The sequence below is a fragment of the Bison bison genome, unplaced genomic scaffold (assembly GCF_000754665.1).
Source record: "Bison bison bison isolate TAMUID 2011002044 unplaced genomic scaffold, Bison_UMD1.0 scf7180017864143, whole genome shotgun sequence".
Lineage (NCBI taxonomy): Eukaryota > Metazoa > Chordata > Mammalia > Artiodactyla > Bovidae > Bison > Bison bison.
The window spans coordinates 6,346,221-6,368,682 of NW_011494715.1; the positions used below are offsets into that span (position 1 = coordinate 6,346,221).

At 42.4% G+C, this 22,462-nt stretch overlaps 1 protein-coding gene across 1 annotated transcript in view; it reads left to right on the forward strand.

Annotated features, from left to right (window-relative positions):
- Window positions 1-21,094, forward strand: part of FBXO16 (F-box protein 16) — a 61,915-nt gene extending 40,821 nt beyond the window's left edge. Inside the window, exons 5-8 of the mRNA XM_010840289.1 lie at window positions 1,533-1,697; window positions 5,877-6,109; window positions 7,932-8,034; window positions 20,529-21,094. Coding sequence (XP_010838591.1) covers window positions 1,533-1,697; window positions 5,877-6,109; window positions 7,932-8,034; window positions 20,529-20,708 — 681 coding nt within the window. The 3' untranslated portion in view covers window positions 20,709-21,094. The remainder of the gene's footprint in view (window positions 1-1,532; window positions 1,698-5,876; window positions 6,110-7,931; window positions 8,035-20,528) is intronic.
- The last annotated feature ends 1,368 nt before the right edge of the window (window positions 21,095-22,462 follow it).

Here is a 22,462-nt window from a genome sequence, read left to right on the forward strand (position 1 = left end):
TTTCCTCCATCTAGATCCTGAACCTACTATTTCTCCTGATTGTGCCCGCTTCTGCTTCCCTCTCCCCTACATGTCTTATCTTCAGCCCATAAAATAAACCTGGATATAATCAGAACTCCATACACAATGGATGGAAGGAGGGAGGAAGAGAGACAGATAAACAGATGGATGGGTAGCAAGTTCCATTACAGAGTGTTCTGCTCCTTTTGGGGGCCCTGAAACATTATTTATTATTGAGTTAACCTTGAAAAAGAGGCCAGTTTCCAAGGATGAAATGAATGTGAAGATTAGCTATCATCTCTGCAATTCCTGATAAGAGACATGGAATGCCTAGTCTCAACTTTATATATGGACTTGACTCTAGTTTCTACTAAGACTTATTTAAAACCTGGAATAAATTATTTTAAACACGACTACACATAATAGGGTCACCTCCACTGTTTGCTGGATGTATAGGATTGACCATAATGCTATGAAAATGGAATGTACTGAATACTTAAAAAAAAATTATTTATTTGGCTGCACCAGGTGTCAGTTGCAGCACGTGGGATCCAGTTCCCTAACCAGGGATCAAACCCTGGCCCCCTGCACTGAAAGCATAGAATCTTAGCCACTAGACCACCAGGGAAGTCCCCAGGATAAATACTTAATGCGCTATTGAATCTTAAAGGCTATTTAGGACACACCAATATAGTATTAGTCATCGTGTTCCCTTTATAAAATTTATATTTAGTTAAATCATAAGAATGGAGGGAAAACAGAAGAATATCATGAAAAAAATAAGCAATGTACCAACCGGAGTTTCTGTAGCCTTCATATAACTTTCATATGCAGACTTCCAGAGATCTTTAGAAAGTTCCAGAGTCTTATCTGAAGCTTAGTTTCCTCATTTGCAAGGGGACAATATTAATTATACTGCCCTTCAGGTTGTGATGAGGATGGTTAATAGGTGCTCGATAAATATTAGTTGACTTGGATTCTGTCTGAATTAACATTTAAAAAAAAGAAAAAGCGGTACAGTGCTCTGTGAGAAGCTGGAGGGATGGGATGGGGAGGGAGGTGGAAGTGGTGTTCAGGTAGAGGGGACACATGTATACCTATGCCACTGTATGGCAAAACCATCATAATGTTGTAATTATCCTCCTATTAAATAAATAAAAATTAAAAAAAAAATCCTCCTGCCTGGTTAGGAAGCACTTCAGGTAGGAGGTAACTTAGCTGTGATTTGGAGGAAAAGGACGAAAAAGAAACTAGTTGTGAATTCCAGGCCTGGTTTATCTAGTTAAAATTATGTTTGCTCTGATTCATTCATGGGCTTCCCCAGTGGCTCAGCGGTAAAGAACCCGCCTGCAATGCAGGAAACACAGAGAAGTGGGTTCGATCCCTGGGTCAGGAAGATCCCCCTGGAGGAGGTCACGGCAACCCACTCCAGAAAAAAAAAAAAAGAAGTTCTCTCAGTACCAGGGTGACAGCTCAAAACCTAGAGAAAGTGGACATGTAAACTGAATAGTTTTTTCACATTGTTTTTCCAGGTGAGCTGGCATTGGAAGAACTTAACTGAACTGGATCAGCTCTGGATGCTAAAATGTTTACGGTTTAACTGGTACATCAATTTCTCCCCAACCCCCTATGAGCAGGGTGTATGGAAGAAGCATTATATTCAAATGGTCAAAGAACTCCATGTTACCAAGCCCAAGGTAAATTTGGGAAAAGAAGCAACAGAATTACTAACATCAGCTACTTAGGAATTCTGGAACTAAGTTGGGGAAGGCCTTTGGTTCAAAAGAAATATACCATGACTACAAAATTCCCTTGTTCTAAGAACTCAACAGCTCTTTTCAAGATATCCATGTTAGTTGAAAGTCATCTGACACAAACCACAGTTCCACCTAGGTTAGGACTTGGAGCTCCTCATTCTCTCTGGATTCCTGGATTTCTGTGTCTCTAATGCCTACAGAACACAATTCTGACACAATTCTGCACATTCTGTGGGTAATGTGCAGTATTTATTACCTATGGGTCATCAAATTTTACTTAACCAATTCAAGTTTTCTGTGATTCTACCAGGCAAACTGAAGTTTATGTTTCTATCACTTATAAAGAAAAGTTTTGCAATAAATTAGTAATTAGGAAAGGGCATAATGGGCATATTAAAATTCTTTTTACTTTAGAAACTAGCAATGTAAAGTCCTTACATAGAATCATAAACAGTAAATAATATGAGCATAAATTTTTCTAATGGGTTTCTATGCATTATAACCAATGTTTATGTTCATTCTTATAGTCACAGTTAATTACATAACTTATGGGAAATTTTTATGAGCTTTTTCTTTATGGCATGATCTATATACATGCAGAGTTGTGCATCGTTTTGTATAATAGAAGAGTTCCTGAAAATTATGTGTAAATTAAAATTTTTTAATTATTTTTAAAACCACAGGGATTTTTTTTTATAGAAAAGCTGCAGTGAGTCCTTTTTGAATTGAAGAATCCTTTTGAAATACGAATAGTTGGTTCTTAATATGCTCATTTACGTTTCCTGTTATTGTGTTTACTTGAAGTAGAAACCCTCTACATTTAATATAGTAATAAACTGCATAATTAATACTGTTATAATTACAATGATAAAAGCAGCCTTTCTGATTTCAATGATGGCTGTTCTTCATGAGAATTTCTTTTAAAAAGAAAAATTTTCAGTGCAGTGGTGGAGGAGTTATTTTAAAAATTATAATAGTTATGACTCCTTTTATCACAAGGCTTTCCTTAACTCTCATTCAAAGTCACTCATAGGCAGGGAAAGGCTTCATAGCTGAAGCTTGGGCTGTTCTGGGGCAGAGGAGAGAAAAGTGATTAACCAGGTTGTAGAATGAAAAAAGGTTTTGAATGGGGAGGGAGGAGGGAGGAGGGTTCAGGATGGGGAACACATGTATACCTGTGGTGGATTCATTTCGATATTTGGCAAAACCAATACAATATTGTAAAGTTTAAAAATAAAATTTAAAAAAATAAAAATAAAAAAAGAAAGAAAAAAGGTTTTGAGTATTGTATGTAATACTGATTTTAATACTTGGTCTTCAACAATAACTCTTTTTCCAGAAACTATTTATGCACTTCCCTGGTGGCTCAGATAGTAAGGAATCCACCTGCAATGCAGGAGGTGCAGGTTTGAGCCCTGGGTCGGGAAGATCCCCTGGAGAAGAGAATGGCAACCCATTCCAGTATTCTTGCCTGGAGAATCTCCATGGTTGGAGGAGCCTGGTGGGCTACAGTCCATAGGATTATAAAGAGTCCGACATGACTGAGCAACTAACACACACATATTTTAAAATAATGAATAGTTCTGATATAAGAAAATTGACAAATTGTTGCTTAGTATTTAATTTCTTTAGGGAGTACTTTGTTATAGTAAATTTCAGTTTTTCTATCAAAGAAAAAATTGGCAAATTAAACCCAGTAATATATAAAAAAAAGAATAATGTATGATGACCAAGTGGGATGTATCCAAAGAGAGTAAGGTTGGCATAATATTCAAAAATCAGTCCATGTAATTCACAGAATGAAAGAGAAAAGATATATGGTCATTTCAATATATGCAAACAAAAGCATTTAAAATTTTTTCAACATTTGCGATTTTAAAAAGTCTCAAAAGGCTTTGAGTAAAGGGAACAAATTTTTTGTTTACTTAACAGAAAAGTCATCAGTGTTCATTATTATCTATTTTGTTAATTGGTCAATATTTTGTACTTTTCAAAATTAATGATGTTTATTTATATATATAGTTACTAGCATTCATGCCTAAATTTTATCCCCTGAAACTGCTTTTTTATTATCATGTATTCTTTATTACCAGTGGTGTTAAACAAGACCTCTTCCAGCAAAAATTGATTTCATTCTTAAACTCAGAAAAATGAAATGAATGTCCATCTTATTTTTTTTATTTTTTGGCCACCTTGTAGATTGTGACTTGGGATCTTAGTTCCCTGACCAGGGATTGAACTCCTGCTCTCGGTAGTGAAAGTGTAGAATCCTAACCACTGGACCACCAGGGAATTCCTTGAATGTCCATTTTAAGTTGGATCCGCCCTGTGCTGTGCTTAGTTGCTCAGTCGTGTCTGACTCTTTTCAACCCCATGGACTGTAGCCCACCAGGCTCCTCTGTCCATGGGGATTCTCCAGGCAAGAATACTGGAGTGGGTTGCCATGCCCTCCTCCAGGATTCGCATAAGACTTTAAATACTAATCTAGTAATGAGCCATCAATTATATAAAAGTAAAATTTTTACTCTACTTTTTACTACTTACAACCACTCACTAAATCAGTAAATAGTTATTAAATACTGTTATGTGCCAGGTGCTAAGACTACAATGGTCTTAACCCCACTTTCTGGGAGCCTAGTCTATGGAGAAGGAAACGGCAGCACACTCCAGTGTTCTTGCCTGGAGAATCCCAGGGACAGGGGAGCTGGTGGGCTGCCGTCTATGGGGTCGCACAGAGTCAGACACAACTGAAGCGACTTTGCAGCAGTCTATGGCCAAGGACACAGACCGATAGTTACCACATTGAATACGAAGTACTATCCTGTAATAGAAATATGTACAAAGAGCAGTTGAAACAAGGGTAAGAAACTAACTGATTCTGCTTGCAGGAACTTGGGGAATTTTTAAATTTTCACAAACAATTTAAGCAAACCAATTTACTGAGCAAAGCTTCCCTAATCTCTTAAAGAACAAAAATTAAGGCTTTAATGGCTTCTTAATATAGCAATACCTCTTCCCTTAGGCTGCAACCGCATAAAAACCCTTATGAATTTTATACACACAAAAAAGAGACTTTCATTTTGGGCAATTAAAAAATAGACTTTCAAAAAAAATAGACCTTCATTTCCCAATTCTTTGGAAATGGCTAAAGTTTTGATAATTGATAAAATCTATAGTTTACCCCTGCATAATGGAAATTGTCTCTGTGTTTTAGATAGGTAGGACAGGGTACTGTTTTTAAGAATGTATATGTTTATGAACAAATTAACTGCAGTTGTGGAATAACTGTATAATGATATGGTAGGAGAGGTGTCAATACAGGATAGAGAAGTTCATTGTGTGGGCTTGAAGCTGGAGAGTCCTGGATTCAAATTCTGAACCTGTATCTTACTACTTTTGTCTTAATAGTAGTAGTGGAAAAATTAATCAGTTTATCCTACCTTCAGTTTTCTCTTCTGTAAAATGAAAGTAGTTATGATTACCTTTTAAAGTTATTATGAAGGTTAAATAAAGTAATGTAGGAACAGGAATTTCCTGGTGGTCCAGTGGTTAAGACTCTGTGCTTCCAACGTAAGGGGTGCAGGTTCGATCCCTGGTAGTGGGAACTAAGATCCCGCATGCCTCACTGTATAACCCGCCCCCCTCAAAAAATAATAATATGCAGGAATACTTCCTGAGACAGTGCCTGGCACATACAAGTACCTCTGGGTTGGTGCTTCTGTAATCATTGCTACCATTATCAATGCCATCATGGTGATTATGATAATGCTGATTTTCTTAAAGCATTTATTTATTTATTCATTTTTGGTTGCAAAGGGTCTTCATTACTGCCCTTGGGCATTCACTAGTTGCAGAGAGCAGGGGCTATTCTCTACCTTCCATGCTCAGGATTCTTATTGCGATGGCTTCTCTTGTTGCAGAGCACAGACTCTAGAGCTCTGGCTCAGTGGTTGTGGCACACGGGCAGGTGGAATCTTCTTGGACCAGGGATTGAACCAGTGTCCCCTGCGTTGGCAGGCAGATTCTTAATCACTAGACCTCCAGGGAAGTCCATGTTCTTTGTTTTATTTTTGTTTTTATTACAGTGTTTTGAGAACAGAAATTATTTTCTCCTTCTAGACACCTCCAAAGAATGGGTTTGTGATCGCGGATGTTCAACCCATTAGAAGCAGTTCTCCAGAGGGAAAGCTGTCTCCTTCATCCGCTTTCCGATCCTCTTCCTCTTTAAGAAAGAAGACCCACCCAGGGGAGAAAGAACTCCCACCTTGGAGGTCTTCTGACAAGCATCCAACTGATATCATTCGCTTCAATTACCTGGACAACTGTGACCCCATTGAACACAGCTGGCAAGGGTAAGAACTGTGCCCTTCTCCATCTCTTTCCTTTTAGAAACAATTTACTGGCTCTTTGGTCTATGAAAAGATGAAAACAGAAGCTACTGTGAAATACAAATACTTTTCACTGGTGGTGGTGGTTTAGTCACTGAGTCATGTCAGACTCTGTGCAACCCCATGGACTGTAGCCCACCAGGCTCCTCTGTCTATGGGGACTCTCCAGGCAAGAATACTGGAGTAGGTTGCCATTCTCTTCTCCAGGGGATCTTCCCAACCCAGGGATTAAAACTGCATCTGCTGCATTGCAGGTGAATTCTTTACTGCTGAGCCACCAGGGAAGCCCCAAGAAGCAAAAAGTGATTGAAAGTAAATGAACCTTTATTGGTAAATTTGACCTTTTCTTTAGGATTTGTTTGCATTTTGTAGCTGTAATGCTTTCGTTACAGCTTCTTTTAATACCTCAAATTCCAATCCAGCACCATAGGGTTCATTATAGTCTTTTCCTTTTCCGTATTTGCGCCTCCCTTCTGTGACATTGATATACATATATATATTTGATTATATATATTATATGATTATATATGATATATATGATTATATTATGTATATTATATATGATTATATTATATATATGGTTATGATTATATATGTACATACATAATTTTGTATGGGCTTCCCTGGTGGCTCAGAACCCACCTACAGTGTGGGAGACCTGAGTTCCATCCCTGGGTTGAGAAGATTCCCTGGAGGAGGGCATGATAACCCACTCCAATATTCTTGCCTGGAGAATCCCCATGGACAGAGGAGCCTGGCGGGCTACAGTCCATGGAGTCACAAAGAGTTGGACACAACTGAGCGACTAATCACAGTACAGCATAATTTTGTATAAAAAATATATTATATGAAGTATACACATAGAGAATATATTTACTTAACAAATTCTGGAAGTAATTTCTGAATTGCTAACTCATATCATTGTCAAAACAAATTTGCTAACTAGAATTCAATGTTTGTTTCTGGTTCATTTTGCCTTTAGCCTGAGGGTATATACTCATAATAGTAATAATGTGGATCTATACCTTATCCTATTATATGCAAGCATTTTAAAAAACAAATATTAATGTTAATACAAACAATAAGATTACTGAAAACAGTTTAAGATGTCTTTGCCTGTGTTTTTGTCCTTAGGATATGTTCTACTAAGGCTATTCAGACAAATGACTGTGTTAAAGTCCCATGAAGTTATTCCTTTGTGTGGGGTAACACCATCAGCTGTTTTTAGATTTTTGGAATTTTTTTCTTTTATTTCATAATTTTGAGATGGTTCCAAAGTCAAATATACAAAACAAAGTGTATCTGGAGAAGTCTCCAATACTGTTTCGTGTTCCTAATTGGATCACAGGGGAATCCTACGGATAGGTAACTATTTTTTAAAATGTCCTTACATTTAAAAAATCATAAAGGAGGGGAGTGGGGCGGATGAAAAAAATATAAACAAATACAGACACATGTACCCCTTTCTGAAAGAAATGGTGTCACACAATACATACCACTTTATCCCACTTCTTTCTTCCTGTAACAATATATCCAGGAGCTCACTCCACAGGTAAATAAAGAAATACTCTGGCCTCCTTTTTACAGCCCACAGTCCTCCATTGTGTGGATGTGTCAGAGTTTATTCAACCCCTTCTCTATTGATAGACACTTGGCTTGTTTCCAGCTGAGTGAAGATAATCTTTTAAACCACAGGAACAACAAAATCAAATAGACAAACAGCTGTGCCAACCACCAAAGCTTTAAAATGGTATTTATAATTTTCCCAATGCTCTCCAATTAACAGAAGAAGGAAAAGACATGAAATGACCCCAGCTTTCAACCGACAGTCACGTGATAAGAAAAATAAATCACAGGACAGATCTAAACTAAGAAAAGCACAGTCGCTGGTAAGTATTGCTTACAAAACATCCCCACCCCCGCAATGTTAATGAAAAACGCTGGATCTCTATAGTCCTATTCTTGAGATTGATTTCTTTTTTTAATGGGAATCATCAAGTAATGGTTTAAATTCTGGTCTCTGACACTGACTGGCTAGCTGTGTGACCTTGAAGATGCCCTTTATTTAATCTCTCTGAGCCTCGGTTTTTTTAAAAGCTTGGATGGATTGATGTGTGTGAATCTGCTTTGAAAACTATACAATTTAAAGGAAGTATTATTATCATTATTTCTTTCTTTTTCTGTGAGTCCTTTGGGGTCAGAGAGGGGAGCCTATAGAAATTTCTCTGTAGAAATTACTTATCTGTAGAATGTAAGTTCCACTGACCTAAGAAAAAGGTATTGTGCTGTGCTCAGTCGCTCAGTTGTGTCTAACTCTCTGCGGTCCCATGGACTGTAGCCCACCAGGCTCCTCTGTCCACAGAATTCTCCAGGCTAGAATACTGGAAGGGATTGCCTTTTTCTATTCCAGGGGATCTTCCTGACCCAGGGATCAAGCCCACCTTCTCTTGCATCTCCTGCATTGGCAGGAGAATTCTTTACCACTCGCACCACCTGGCAAGCCCAAGAAAAAGATATTGAGTTGGCCAAAAACTTCATTCTGGTTTTTCCCTAACATCTTATGGAGAAACCCAAATGTTTTGGCCAGCCCGATACGTGTTCCACAGCTGTTCTGCCAGCAGTGGAACATGATGAGAAAAGTGCATTCTAAATAGCTTCAGGGAAAAAAATGAATTAAGAACATTTCTTCCCCTAATTAAAAAATAGCTAATTGACAACCTAATAAAAGTCAGTGGTTGTGACTAGGGAGCATTATTATTTCAGAGCAGAATTTCCCAAATTGTGGTTCTGTACCCCCAGTGGATCCCTTTCAGCACATATGAGAGTCTTTGGAGCCAAGTAGAAGGGAATAAGGGTGGAATAAAAAGTTTCCATTAGTAGTAAAGATTTAGAAAAAGGCTGCAGATACACACTAAAGGAAAATTAATATCAAATGGGTGTCAGTTGGGAGAAGGGTAAGTGTGTACTCATGAATAAATCACTTTTATAGCTCTCCTTTAAAGCTTAATTACTTTATGTTTCAATGCATTTTCAAGTGTTATGTTCCAAAAAGAGAGAGAGAGAGATGAGCTTTTTGGAATAGGTTAGTCTATATTCTGAGGAGACAATCTGGTTGGACGGGATGAGACTTATCACAGACATATGTACGGAGGCCCAAGGGAATGAGGAAGCTTAAAATAGAGCAGTAAAATTGTCAGTGAAAACCATTAATTGGGAAAAATAACTATGAAGTTTATCACCCGAGCCACTCAGGCATGCGGCCGCCTAGTTGCCGGCCCCTCCTCAGCCAGAAGTAGAAGAGAAATCTGGAGGAGAACAGGGAATTTGCAGGAAGGTGAAAGTTGGTGACGTATGCTTACAAACTATGAGCACAGTCGGACATTTCTCTGGCTTAAAAAACAAAACAAAAATCAAAGGCTAAACAGAAACCCTCCCTCTGGGTTTTTGACATTCACCATCTGTCACCCTCTAGCACGGCTTGCTTAAGTTAAAATAGTCATAAATTAAAGACTTCAAAAGTTGTGCTCATTCAAGCTGAAAGGGAAACCAGGGCAAAGTAAACAAGGATGGAACACCATTAAGCTACGAGTAGGTGAAGTGTGCGATTATATGGACCTACTTGTGTGTGTTATTTGCTCAGTCATGTCTGACTCTTTGCAGCCCCATGGACTATAGCCTGCCAGGCTTATCTGTCCATGGAATTCTCCAGGCAAGAATACTAGAGTGGGTTGCCATTTCCTCCTCCAGGGGATCTTCCCCATCCAGGGATCGAACCTGGGTCTCCTGCATTGCAGGTGTGTTCTTTAAAATCTGAGCCACCAGGGAAGCATACTTGTGTGGTTTCTGTAAATGTGCTAATTAAAATCACTATTTCTGCTTAATTATGATAGGGAGCATTACGACATAATTAAACCCTCTAAAAGTGTTTGACTCCACATTGGTGTCTGTGATGTGCATGCATGCTCAGTCTTGTCTGACTCTTTGCGACCCCATGAACTGTAATCTGCCAGGCTCCTCCTTTCCATGGAATTTTCCAGACAAGAATACTGCAGTGGGTTGCCATTTCCTACTCCAGGAGATCTTTCAGACCCAGGGATCCAACCTGAGTCTGCTGCATCTCCTGCCTTGGCAGGCAGAGTCTGTACCACTCTGCCACTGGGGGAGCCTTGTGGCTGTTCAGGCCGCAGACTGTGGGTAGCTAAGGCCCCCTCCCTCCACTGCGCCAGTTTCCGCCACCGCCCACCACGTACCTCCCTCGGAGGAAAGGGGCAACCTCCTACATGAGGCAAGGTGATTGTGAAAATGAAATACTAGCTATGGGGCCTGAGACGAGAGGAACTGGGTTTTGAGGAAATTCATTTAGGAGACATAAAGAAAGTAAGGAGTAAATAAAATCTGACAATAAAATGGATAATGAAGGACCTACTGTACAGCACAGGGAACTCTGCTTAATGTTATGTGGCAGCCTGGATGGGAGAGGGGTTTGGGGGAGAATGGACACATGAATACGTATGTCTGAGTCCCTTTGCTGTCCACCTGAAGCCATCACAACATTGTGAATCGGCTGTACTCTAGTGTAAAATAGAAAGCTGAAAACGAAACAGAAACGACAAGTGCAGCTGTGGAGAGAGTGTGGTAGACACAGCCCAGGTGTGATTAAAGTGGAGAAAATCACAGATTCATTAGATAGAAAGTTCTTGCATCATTTAGACAGGTTTATCTAGGAAGATTCAGGAGGAACTAGAGAAACAGGGGAGCCGGAAAAACTTAGGGGAAAGCCTTACAAAGCCAGGATGAGGAGGACAGATCACCAGTGCCCAGGGAGGACCTGAGGCCTGAGCACTGGCGTGCACCCTGCCCCTCAAAGTGGGAAGAGGCATGTGACGCTAGGAGAGGTTAAAGCTTTGTGAGATGGGGCGGTTAGAAGACAAACAGCGTGGGTGTGAAGGACAAAGAACATTCCTTTGAATATCCCCAAACTTTTTGGCACCAGGGACCATGTTTCATGAAAGAGAATTTTTTCCATGAATTGGGGAAGGGGGCATGGTTTCAGGATGATTCAAGTGCATTACATTTATTGTTCACTTTATTTTTATTATTATTACATCAGCTGCACCTCAGATCATCAGGTATTAGATCCCGGAGGTTGGGGACCCCTCTCTCGGCTCTCTCTCCAGGGCACGGCTATCAGGTCACTGAGGCATCGTCACTGTTTGCCTGTCATTACTTAGAATGAGTTATTAGAGTCCTCCCTCTAAACAGAAACATTCTCAAGGAAACAGTTTCAAATCTGTGTGTATTGCTGTGAGTTGGTGATGTTTTCTACTATTATTAGGTTTGAGTTTCAAGGGTACCTGATTCCCCTTTTAATTCTAGCACTGCCTCATCATAGCTGCTTCACTGAACCACCTTTTGGTGTGAATCTTTGATAGAAGCTAGGCTTCCCATGTGGCTCAGTGGTAAAGAATCCACCTGCCAATACTGGAGACATGGGTTTGATCCCTGGGTTGGGAAGATTCCCCTGGGAGACGAAATGACAACCCACTCCAATATTCTTGCCTGGGAAAATCCTATGGACAGAGGAGCCTGGCGGGCTACAGTCTGTGGGGTCCCAAAGAGTTGGACACGACTGAGCAACTCTCTGTCTATTTGATCACTGATGCTTTATCATTTTGAAGGTGATTTATTAAAATTATATAAACATCAAGGTATGTTCATTACCATTAGTTTTTTGTTGTGGTGGTTGTTTGTTTGTTTTGCTTTTTGGCCACACCATGTGGCACATGGGATCTTAATTCCCTGACCAGGGATTGAACCTCTGACCCCTTGTATTGGACGCCCAGAATCTTAACCATTGGACCATTAAGGAAGTCCCATCATTAGTTATAATAAAATTCCAGACAGAACAAAGCCATGAAAAAATATAAGCACCATGGGACAGCCAGGTGCCACCTTAAACTTCAGAGATTTTCCCATCTTGAGTAAACACATGAAAAAAATACTTTAAAAAAATCTTAACAGCTGGCCCCATGATTCCTTTTTGGGAAGAAGAAGGAGGGAGCTGTCTCCTTAGGGGAAAGCCACTAAGGAGCAAATGCTACAAGCACCTGGACTCCAGGAGAGGGAAAACCTGCCAGGCTGGAGATTAGAGGGGAGTGGGGGCAGAGGGCGGAGAGGAAAGAAATAAGACCAGGAAAGAAAAGCCAGCCGGATGGAGGGAAGCTAAGCCCGGGCAGGGGAAAATGAAAGTGTTAGATGGTAACCCAGCCATTCCCAATCAAATTTGTTCCCTATTACTGGGATGTAAAAAGCCTGCTTTCCATCTCTTTAGAAAATTATACTCAATTTACACATGGAAGCAAGATCTCAGTAGACTAGAAACCAAGAAAGCCCTTCAGGACTATTTACAAAAACCAAGGTGGGGAGGGCGGGACTTCCCTGGCAGTCCAATGGTTAAGACTTCACGCTTCCAAGGGGTGAAGGTTTAATCCTTGGTAAGGGAACTAAGATCCCACACACTGAGCTTGGCCAAGGAGGGGGGAAAAAATGCTATCCTTAAAAATAAAACCAAGAGGGGTGGGCTTTGGGCTTCCCAGGGCTGGAATTGGGACCCAGCTGAGCTGACATCTTGTTTTTTGTCTGTTTTTTGTTTTTCTTTTTTTCCTACCAAGTTAAGTATAAAAACAAATACCTTTTTGTCTCATACTCAACTTTTTTTCTTGAAGGTTAGAAGTCCTCACTTTCCAGGTTTTGATTTAGCCAAGGATTTCAAAAAGCTTTCTGTTCACAGTGTTCAGCTAAATACAAGTAACAAAAGCTTCTAATTGCCTGCTTACTCTAATTGCTTTAGATAAGACCTTATCTTGCCTGGTGCTCCTCCCCTTAACTCCAGCCTCTGTGGTTACCATCTTGACCTCCTTCCAGGATAACTTGATTCTTAATGTCCTGATTGTTTTTTAATAGTCTTTAAGCTTTCTCACTTTTTTCCCCCCCTATCTGGATTAAGAGAGGAGGAGAAAGGAGTATTCTCTAAAGCAATTCATGGTTCACATCTAAGAAAGAACAATGGTTTAAGCATTGGGAAACCCCAGGTTCTGGCCTTAGCTCTGCTGTTGACTGGCAGACACTCAAGCTATTTCTAAAATAAGTTAAAATTGCATCTTTTTTTTTTAATAACAGGTTTATTTTAAATATTTATCTTATTTATTAAGTATTTATTTCACTGCACCAAGTCTTAGTTGCAGCACATAGGATCTTCAATCTTCCTTGTAGCGTGTGGGATCTAGTTCCCTGACCAGGGATTGAACCCACACCCACTGCATTGGGGCACAGAGTCTTAGCCACTGGACCACCAGGGAAGTCCCTAAAATACCTCTTTAATGTCTCTTCCAGGCTAAAGTCTGAATCTCTGGACCCTCATAGTTTCCCACCACATTTACTCTCTGCTTTCCCCTAATACCAAAAAAGAATCCAGTGTATTCATGAATCTTAATTCTTAATCATTAAAAACTGGTCTCTGTCTCCTTTTTTTTTTTCCTTCAAACTTTAGAAAACCTGATTAATTAAAACAGAAGAATTTATAAAACATAGTTTATACAGTGGTTTTCTTGCAAGCAATCTTCAATAGACTTCTTTCAAATTCTGACATATCTGTCAGATAGGTGTTTGGTTTGGATGTGCAGAGCTAAAAATATCTAAAGGAGAGATTTTTAATTACGTAGTTCAATCCATGAAATTCCTGAGAATTCCATTTGGAAGAAAGAATATGGGGGACTTCCCTGGTGGTCCGGTGGCTAAGACACTAGTCCCAATGTAGGGGGCCTGGGTTTGATCCCTGGTCAGGGAACTAGATTCCACATGCCACAGTGAAGACGTGAAGCAGCCAAATAAATAAATAAAATTTAGGAGCAAAACAACAATGTATTTTTTTTTTAATGGAATATGGGCTTTGCAGTCTGAGAGACCTGGCTTTTTTTTTTATTTTTTATTTTTTATGGTAGCAAGCAAACAGGATTTATTTCAGAGAGAAAATACAAAACTCTCAGCATAGACACTGAGAAGGGGTGACATGCCCCAGACTGGGGCTTTTTTACTAAGCACTGCAACTTTAGATAAGTTACTTAACCTCTCTGAGCCACAATTTTTAAACAATTTTCCCTGTTTTATTCATACTTTTTAAACTTTATTTTTTAATTGGAGGAAAATCGCCCTACAGTGTTGTGATGGTTTCTGTCGTAAAAACATGAAATGCTCCACCAGTTTGCATGTCATCCTTGAGCAGGGGCCATGCAATCTTCTTTGTATGATTCCAGTTGAGGTATATGTGCTGCTGAAGTGAGCACTGAGCCTCAATTTCTTCATCTATAAAACAGGAATAAAGATACCTCCCTTGCAGGACTGTTGTGAGGATCACACGCCAGGTATATATTAAGTACTCAATACATGTTCACGTTCTCCTCCATTAAACACCTTCTTATTTTTCACTTTGCTGACCAAGAGCACACGCTTTGGCCTGAAACAGCCTAGGTTCAGTGCCTGATCCCACAGTTTCAGCAACTCAGTGATTTGGGACAAGTTGTTGACAATCTCAGAAGCACTGTTTTCTCATCTGGAAAATGGAGTTAGCAACAACAAGGCCCAGCTCCAGGAAGCGTTCATGAACTAGTCACATCCATCAGAATCACATCAGATCACCATGGAGACAGCAGGGATGCTGAGAGAGTGCTGATGCTGAGTGGCTGCTGAGTTGCTGACAAGGGGTCAGCCAGGTGGCCAGGATGAGGCTCCAACCTTCTCTTTCTCAATTTTACCTTTACTTTCCCCCACTTTTCTTTTTGTAAATATGTTTAATTGATTATTTTTTGGCTGTGGTGGGTCTTAATTGCAGCATGTGGGATCTTTCATTGTGGGGCGCGGGCTTCTCTAGATGTGACTCCTGGGCTCAGTAGTTGTGACTTGCAAACTTAATTGCCCTGTGGCTTGTGGGCTCTTAGTGCCCCCACCAGGGATCAAACCCTCGTCCCCTGCATTGGAAGGCAGATTCTTAACCACTGGACCACCAGGGACAGGCCCTCCCCACTTTTCTTTGTCTTTCTCCTTTGTCTTCTCTCTCACAGTTTCTGCTGTGTGAAAAATGGTTGCATCCAGAGCGGATATATTTTCTTTCCCTGCACGGCCTCCATAAATCTTGTGTCTGTGCATGACTCCTTCTCAGTGCTGGGTTTTTGATTCCACGCCCCCAGGTAGAATACTGTGTGTTGAACTCTGTGCCATGGATTTGGTGCTGTGCGCCCTCCTCTGCCTCTGATACCTCCAAGATGAAAAGACCTAATTGCTAAGAATCCTGGGGGCAAAATTAATTCTCAGGGAGGACCACAACTTAGCATCTTTGCATTTCTCCTTTGCCTCTGAAAGAGCATAGTCTGCTTGTTCTGTCTTGTGGCCTCTTGTTTGATCATGCTATGCATAATAAATTAACGTGGCATTTCCAACAGGAGTAATTCTCCTTGCTTCTCTTTCCCTGAATATTTAGAGTGGGGCCAAATGGCTTCTTGTTTTTACTTAAGAGTTAAACAAAAGGGACTTCCCTGGTGGTGCCGTGGTTAAGACTGTGCCTTCCAATGCAGGGGCTGCAGGTTCAATCCCTGATGGGGGTACCAAGATCCCACATGCCTCACTGCTCAAAAACAAAAACAAAAAACGGAAGCGATATTGTTACAAATTCAATAAACAACTTTAAAAATGGTCCACATCAAACAAATCTTTGAAAAATATATATGTATGTGCATGTGTATAACCCTTTGTACTAGATAGTTTGGCTTTTTACAGCAAACTACATTAGAAGCCAATTTTCTCAGACATGGATGCTTTGAAATGTAAATTCATAGCCTCTACTAACAAACAACCATAGGAATTCTATGTCCTGTGCACATTTGGCAGCACACCGCGACTTTATGTCACCTACTTGGGAGGCTGAATGGTGCCATCACATAATCTTGGACTAAAATTTCAAAACCCTGGCTAGTATCTTCTGCTTAGCATTTCCCCCACAACTGATGGTTTCACCCCAGAGCTAAAGACAAATGAAGAACAAAAACAGGCCTGTTGCTGTGTTAATTATTTCTTGCTCACCTCTATTTCTCTATTTAAAAAAATTTTTAAGGTATATATTTTTAAATGTGGACCAATCTTTTTTAATGGCCACATCATACAGCATGCAGGATCTTTAGTTAGAGCGTGCAAACTCTTAGTTGTGGCATGCGGGATCTAGTTCCCTGACCAGGGATGGAACCCCAGCCCCTTTGCATTGGGAGCTCGGAGTCTTAGCGACTGGACCACCAGACGAGTCCTAGACCCATTGTTTCTTGACTGCTTTCCTTTCGTTCCTGCAGTCCTTTCCTCCCTTAAGATCATTAATTACTGAGACCTGTTTAAGGGCAAGCACTGTGGCCAGGCTTAGATCACAAAATGTCTTGGACCAAAATAGGACAAATGTCTTGGACCAAATGTCTTGGACAAAGATATCATGCCTGGTTCTATTTCTTCAGGGACCCCCTCCCCTATCTGCTTACAACACCCAACGTTGACATAAAAGAAATTTGCAGTTATTTCAACCAGATCATCAGATGCTCTGGACCAAACTCAAGATTGTCAGATTTATACCCTTTGTATATTTCCTCAGGCTTCCCAGGTGGCTCAAGTGGCAAAGAATCCACCTACCAATGCAGGAGATGCAGGCAGGAGATACAGATTTGATCCCTGGGTCGGGAAGATCCCCTGGAGGAGGAAATGACAGCCCACTCCAGTATTCTTGTCTGGAAAGTTCCGTGGACAGAGGAGCCTGGCGGGCTACAATCCGTGAGGTTGCAAAGAGTCAGACACAACTTAGCCACTGGACACACACACACACACACATAGAATTCCCCATATTTTGTCTTTCCTCCTTAGATTTTGTCTTTCCTCTTGTCATGATGGGCATTAAAGTCTTAAAATGAAGAGGGTCTACAAGCTTTTTTTCAGGGACAACCAGGAAGAGTGGTGGCTGACTAGCCCACTCAAGATGGCTGTTCCCTTGCTCTCTGTCCGTCCCCTGCCTGACCAGTGCCTGCTTCACTTACACTGACTCTGGCCTTCCTACATACTTGCCTTGGGCGCTAGCTAGTGATCGTTCTTATCAAAGGGGCGGTGAGGGGTGTGCCCTTCTGTTGGTTTCCCTGGTAATTGATGAGCTCATCTGACATCAACTCCCCTGTAACTGGCAATCTCCCCCTCCACCAGGAGCAAAGACTGCTGCCACGTCCTGAAGGTGTCTGCTGCACAGGGTGGGGGGTCGCTCCAGGACTTTGCTTCAGACACAGAAGCTCCCCATCTGTCAAACCACTGATGTCTCTGTTGCTTGATGCATGTGTGCATGCTAAGTCACTTCAGTCATCTCTGACTCTTTGCAACCTTATGGGCTGTAGCCCAGCAGGCTCCTCTGTTCATGCGATTCTCTGGTCAAAAACACTGGAGTGGGTTTGCCATTCCCTTCTCCAGGGGATCTTCCTGGCACAGGGATCGAACCCCCATCTCCTGTGTCTCCTGCATTGCTAGTGGATTCTTCACCGCTGAGCCGCCGGGGAAGCCCTCTGTTGCCCAATCCAGGCTTTCTTCAGTCTGGAAGCTGGGCAAATGCAGGCTTTGTAGGCCTGTGAGGTGCAGTCCAACAGGTGGGCATAAAGAGACCAGCTTCCAGAGCCCCTCAGGAAGGAGTGAGAAACTTGACAGCTTGGGGAGGTGGTGACAATTACCAAGAGGAGAGGTGGTGGGGCGGGGGAGTCCCTGGGACCTGCCAGGGTGGAAAAGGAGAGCTTGATAGGAGCCTGCCTGGGCCTGTGGATCTCCCCCTGCGGGGACTTAGGAGAAAGCGTTCCTCAAATACAGTGATAAATACACTCTGCACTGTAATAGGATTCCATTTGAAACTGTTACAGCCGAGGTGTTACGAGCCCATTCTTGTGTCACAGAAAGCTAGGCTGTTCCTCCATTTGGAAGGTATTATTTTATTTTCCTTGTTCCCAAAATAGCACAAAGGAAGGCTTCTGTTTGTTCTCTTACCTTGTGCTAATCTTAGAGCAACATGAAAATGCTGGCTGTACGCAGATCTTGAAACAACACCGAAAACTTCCAACACGGGAAGACAATTAATTCCCACTCCTTCCCCCTTTCCTCTTGGATTCCAACGACTGGCTGTATTTAACCCTAGTTTTGCCTACTCTTTCCCAGAAAAGTCACAGCTAACATGCATGGATCTACTAGCAGGAGCAGAGATTCAGTAGGATGTGGGGTTCCAGCTTGATTCTCCAGGGGCTGACATCTCATCAGAGAACTAGTCCTGAAGAGCATATGTTCAGTGCTGAGTTTGGGGTTCTGCATGATAATGGCTTCAGGAATGTAGCCGAGACAAAAATCCCTGAGGGTTGAAACACTCAAGCTTCTTGGAGAAGGTGGCCCTCCAAGGATAGATGTAGAGAAGGAGTAAAGAGAGCAGGTGAGTAAGTCAGAAAGAGAAAAACAAATATTGTATATTAACGCGTGTATGATATGCGTTATGGCAGGCTACAGCCCATGGGGTCTTTATGGCCAAAGTCACGACCAAAGTGACTCAGCATATATACAGAATCTAGGAAAACAGTACTGATGAACCTATTTCCAGAGAAGAAATGGAGATCCAGATGCAGGGCATGGACTTGTGGACACGGCGGGGGAAGGAGAGGCTAGGACAAGTTGAGAAAGTAGCATTGATATATATACACTCACTCACTCTCAAAGTCACTCAGTCGTGTCTGACTCTTTGAGACCCCATGGACTGCAGCCCGTCAGACTCCTCTGTCCATGGGATTTCCCAGGCAAAAATACTGAAGTGGGTTGCCATTCCCTTCTCCAGGAGATATTCCCAACCCAGGGATCAAATCTGAGTCTACTGCATTGCAGGCAGATTCTTTACCATTTGAACCACCAAGGAAGTCCCATGTATGCTCATAGCTTGTGGGAGCCTGCTATATAGCACAGGGAGTCCAACCTGGAGCTCTGTGATGACCTAGAAGGGTGGGATGAAGGGGGAGGGAGGCTCCAGAGGGTAGGGATATATATATATATATAATTATGACTGATTAACATGGATGTATGGCAGAGACCACCACAACATTGTAAGGCAATTATCCTCCAATTTAAAAAATAGAGAGAGAGAGATGGCAGGTGGAGGGTGCAGGCGAGACCAGCCTGTGTGGGGCATCTCTGTGGAGGAAGAGGGACCCAGTTCACGGGAAACAGCAGTCATGGCTGCAGCAATTTCTGATTCAGTGAAAGCCTAAAGTAGCATTTTCCCCAGATTAATGGAAACCCTGTGTGTTGCAAACACACCCATCAGAGCATTAGAGGGAGGTAACGGATGACCTGACTCCTGGGGCCTGCCAGCTGAATATGGAGTTGGGAGGGGGACCGTGTTCGGAGAGGCTCAGCCTCTGTCCATCTGCTTGCTCTCCTGTGTTGCTCTGCCCAGTTGGGGCTGAGATAAGGGTGCATGTGCCCCGTCCTGTTCCCTGTAAATCAGCTTGTATTATGTCTTTCTCTTGCTCTCTCCCTTCCTCTGCCTTTTCTGCTCACGGCCAGATGTTGAGAAGTCCTTCCTCGCTGTGAGTTTTGGATGGCATGTCCACGTGTGACAGCAGTCTTTAGTGCGCATGCCCAGATTAGCAGGGAGGGTAAACGATGGGAACTCTATCAATACCCACCTGGTCTGAGGATCACGAGTCTCCAGGCCCAGCTCTAACACCTTTTAGCTCCTTGAACGCTGGCATTTCAACTACCTGCTCTTCGATTTCATTTATTTGTAAAATGGAGACGTTAATACCTCCCTATCTACCTCACACAATTTCCTTGAGGCTCAGATGAAATGTGGTTGTGAAAGTGCTTTGGATACAAAGAAATGTATTTATTAGGAGTAACTCAATGCTTGAGGGGTTGCATGAGGGGGAAGGTGGTGAGACTGGGACGTCTCAATAAATCCCATCCCGTCCTACGATTTTATAAAATTGTTTTATACTACTTTGTCGTTGGTTAAGTAACTAGGTGTGTCCGACTCTTGCAACCCTGTGGACTGTAGTCCACCAGGCTCTTCTGTCCGTGGAATTCTCCGGGCAAGAACACTGGAGTGGGTTGCCATTCCTTTCTCCTGGGTATCTTCCCGACCCAGGAATTAAACCCACATCTCCTGCTTGGCAGGTGGATGCTTTACCACTGAGCCTCTAGGGAAGCCCTTTATATTCCTTAAATAAGTTGAATTAGATAGCTTTTTCTGCTGTTCTAACAACTCTCACTCCAGCGGTATCTTTTTTCTCCCTAGAGCTCCTTAAATGCAGAACCCAGGGCCTCCCTACACGTCCCAGCTCACCTTGCTTGGCTTCCTCACCAGCCACTGGGCCTCCCAGCCACTGAAGCAGCAACAAAACCTCTCACACGGCATCTCCAGAGGCTCTCTGGACTTCAGTCATCACCCCAGGCCTTCCCGCAGCAGCTGATGTGAAAAAATGTGAAAAGATTTTTCCAAAAACGACAAGATGCTCTACACAGAGACTTGGATGTCACGTGGATCCTTGCTTAGAAACGGCTTAGGAACCTTATTGTGAAAGTGAGTCCTGCAGTATTTCAGGAACAGGTATTCACCGCACAAACATTGACATATTTATAAACTTAGGAATGTGATGATAGATACTGTGGAGTGGATAAAGGGACATATGACAGGATCCTTGGTGAAGTTGGCTGTGTGAGACAAGGTCCGAGAAGGTTATAACCATCACATCCCCAAGGCTCCACAAGCAGTTTAGTGATGGGACGATTGACCGTGGTGTCAGTTTTGGTGGGGCTGCTGTAACAAAGCCTTAGTCCGTTTAGGCTGCTGTAACAAAAGTACCATTGATAAGTGGGCTTCCCTGATGTTTCAGAGGTAAAGAAACAGCATGCAATGCAGGAGACTTGGGTTTGATCCCTGGGTTGGGAAGATGCCCTGGAGAAGGAAATGGCAACCCACTCCAGTATTCTTGCCTGGGAAATCCCATGGACAGAGGAGCCTGGTGGGCTACAGCCCACAGGGTCACAAAGAGTTGGACACGACTGAGTGACTAGACCACCACCACCATTGATGAGTGGCTTAAAAACAACAGACATTTATTTTCTGGAGGCTGGGAAGTCCAAGATTAAGATATGGGCAGGGTTGGTTTCTTCTGAGGCCTCTCTCCTTGGCTTGCAGACGGCTGCCTTCTCCCTGTGTCCCCACAGACTGTCTTCCTTCTCTGCATGCCAATGTCCTAATCTTCTCACTGTGTATATGCTAAGTTGCTCAGTTGTGGCCGACTCTTTGCCACCCCATGGACTGTAGTCCGCTAGGCTCCTCTGTCCATGGGATTCTCCAGGCAAGAATACTTGAGTGGGTTGCCATGCCCTCCTCCAAGGTGATCTTCCAGACCCAAGGATCGAACCCACATCTCTGATGTCTCCTGCATTGGTGGGCGGGTTCTTTACCACTAGTGCCACCTGGGCCTCTTATTATATGGACACAAGTCAGGTTGGATTAGTATGACTTTGTTTAACTTTAATTACCTTTTTGAAGACACTGTCCTAAGACAGTCACATTCTGAGATCTTGGGGGTTAGAACTTCAATATAGGAATGGGGGGCAGGGGTTACAACTCAACCCTTAACTCACACTGTGGGCAAGGTAAAAAGAATCAAGATGAATGGAGAAGCCACTGGGAACTATTGACAGCAGAAGCCTCTATCATCCTTGGGCCTGGAGAAACAAAAGAGAAAGGGTGTGCTATTCCTAGAACCCATCCAGAGCTGTGGTCATAGGAGAGGGGCCGCCCAGCGTGGGTTCTGTATGACAGAGGAAGGCACCCATGGTGGAGACCAGGCTCTGGCAGGGAGGGAGGGAGAAGACCCACCCCTCTCTCTCCGCACCCTTCACACTCCTCCCTTCACACTCTGATAGTGCTTCCCTTGGTCAAGAGCTGAGAAACAGGAACTGAGAACAGCGAAGCCTGGGGGCTACAGCTTGTAGACGGCAGGCTTTGAGGCAGGGAACAGGCTGACAAATGTGGCCAGGGGTGGGAGGGGAGCAGTGGAATTTGAGTGGGACGATGAAGAATCACCAGCTCAGTGGAGAAAACAAAGCCATTTCCAAAGGAGGAATTAATTATGCATACTCAGGTAACATAAATGGGCTTTAAAGTGTCATCAGAAGACAGAAAATGCTACTTAGCTGCAAAAAATATTAGTCATA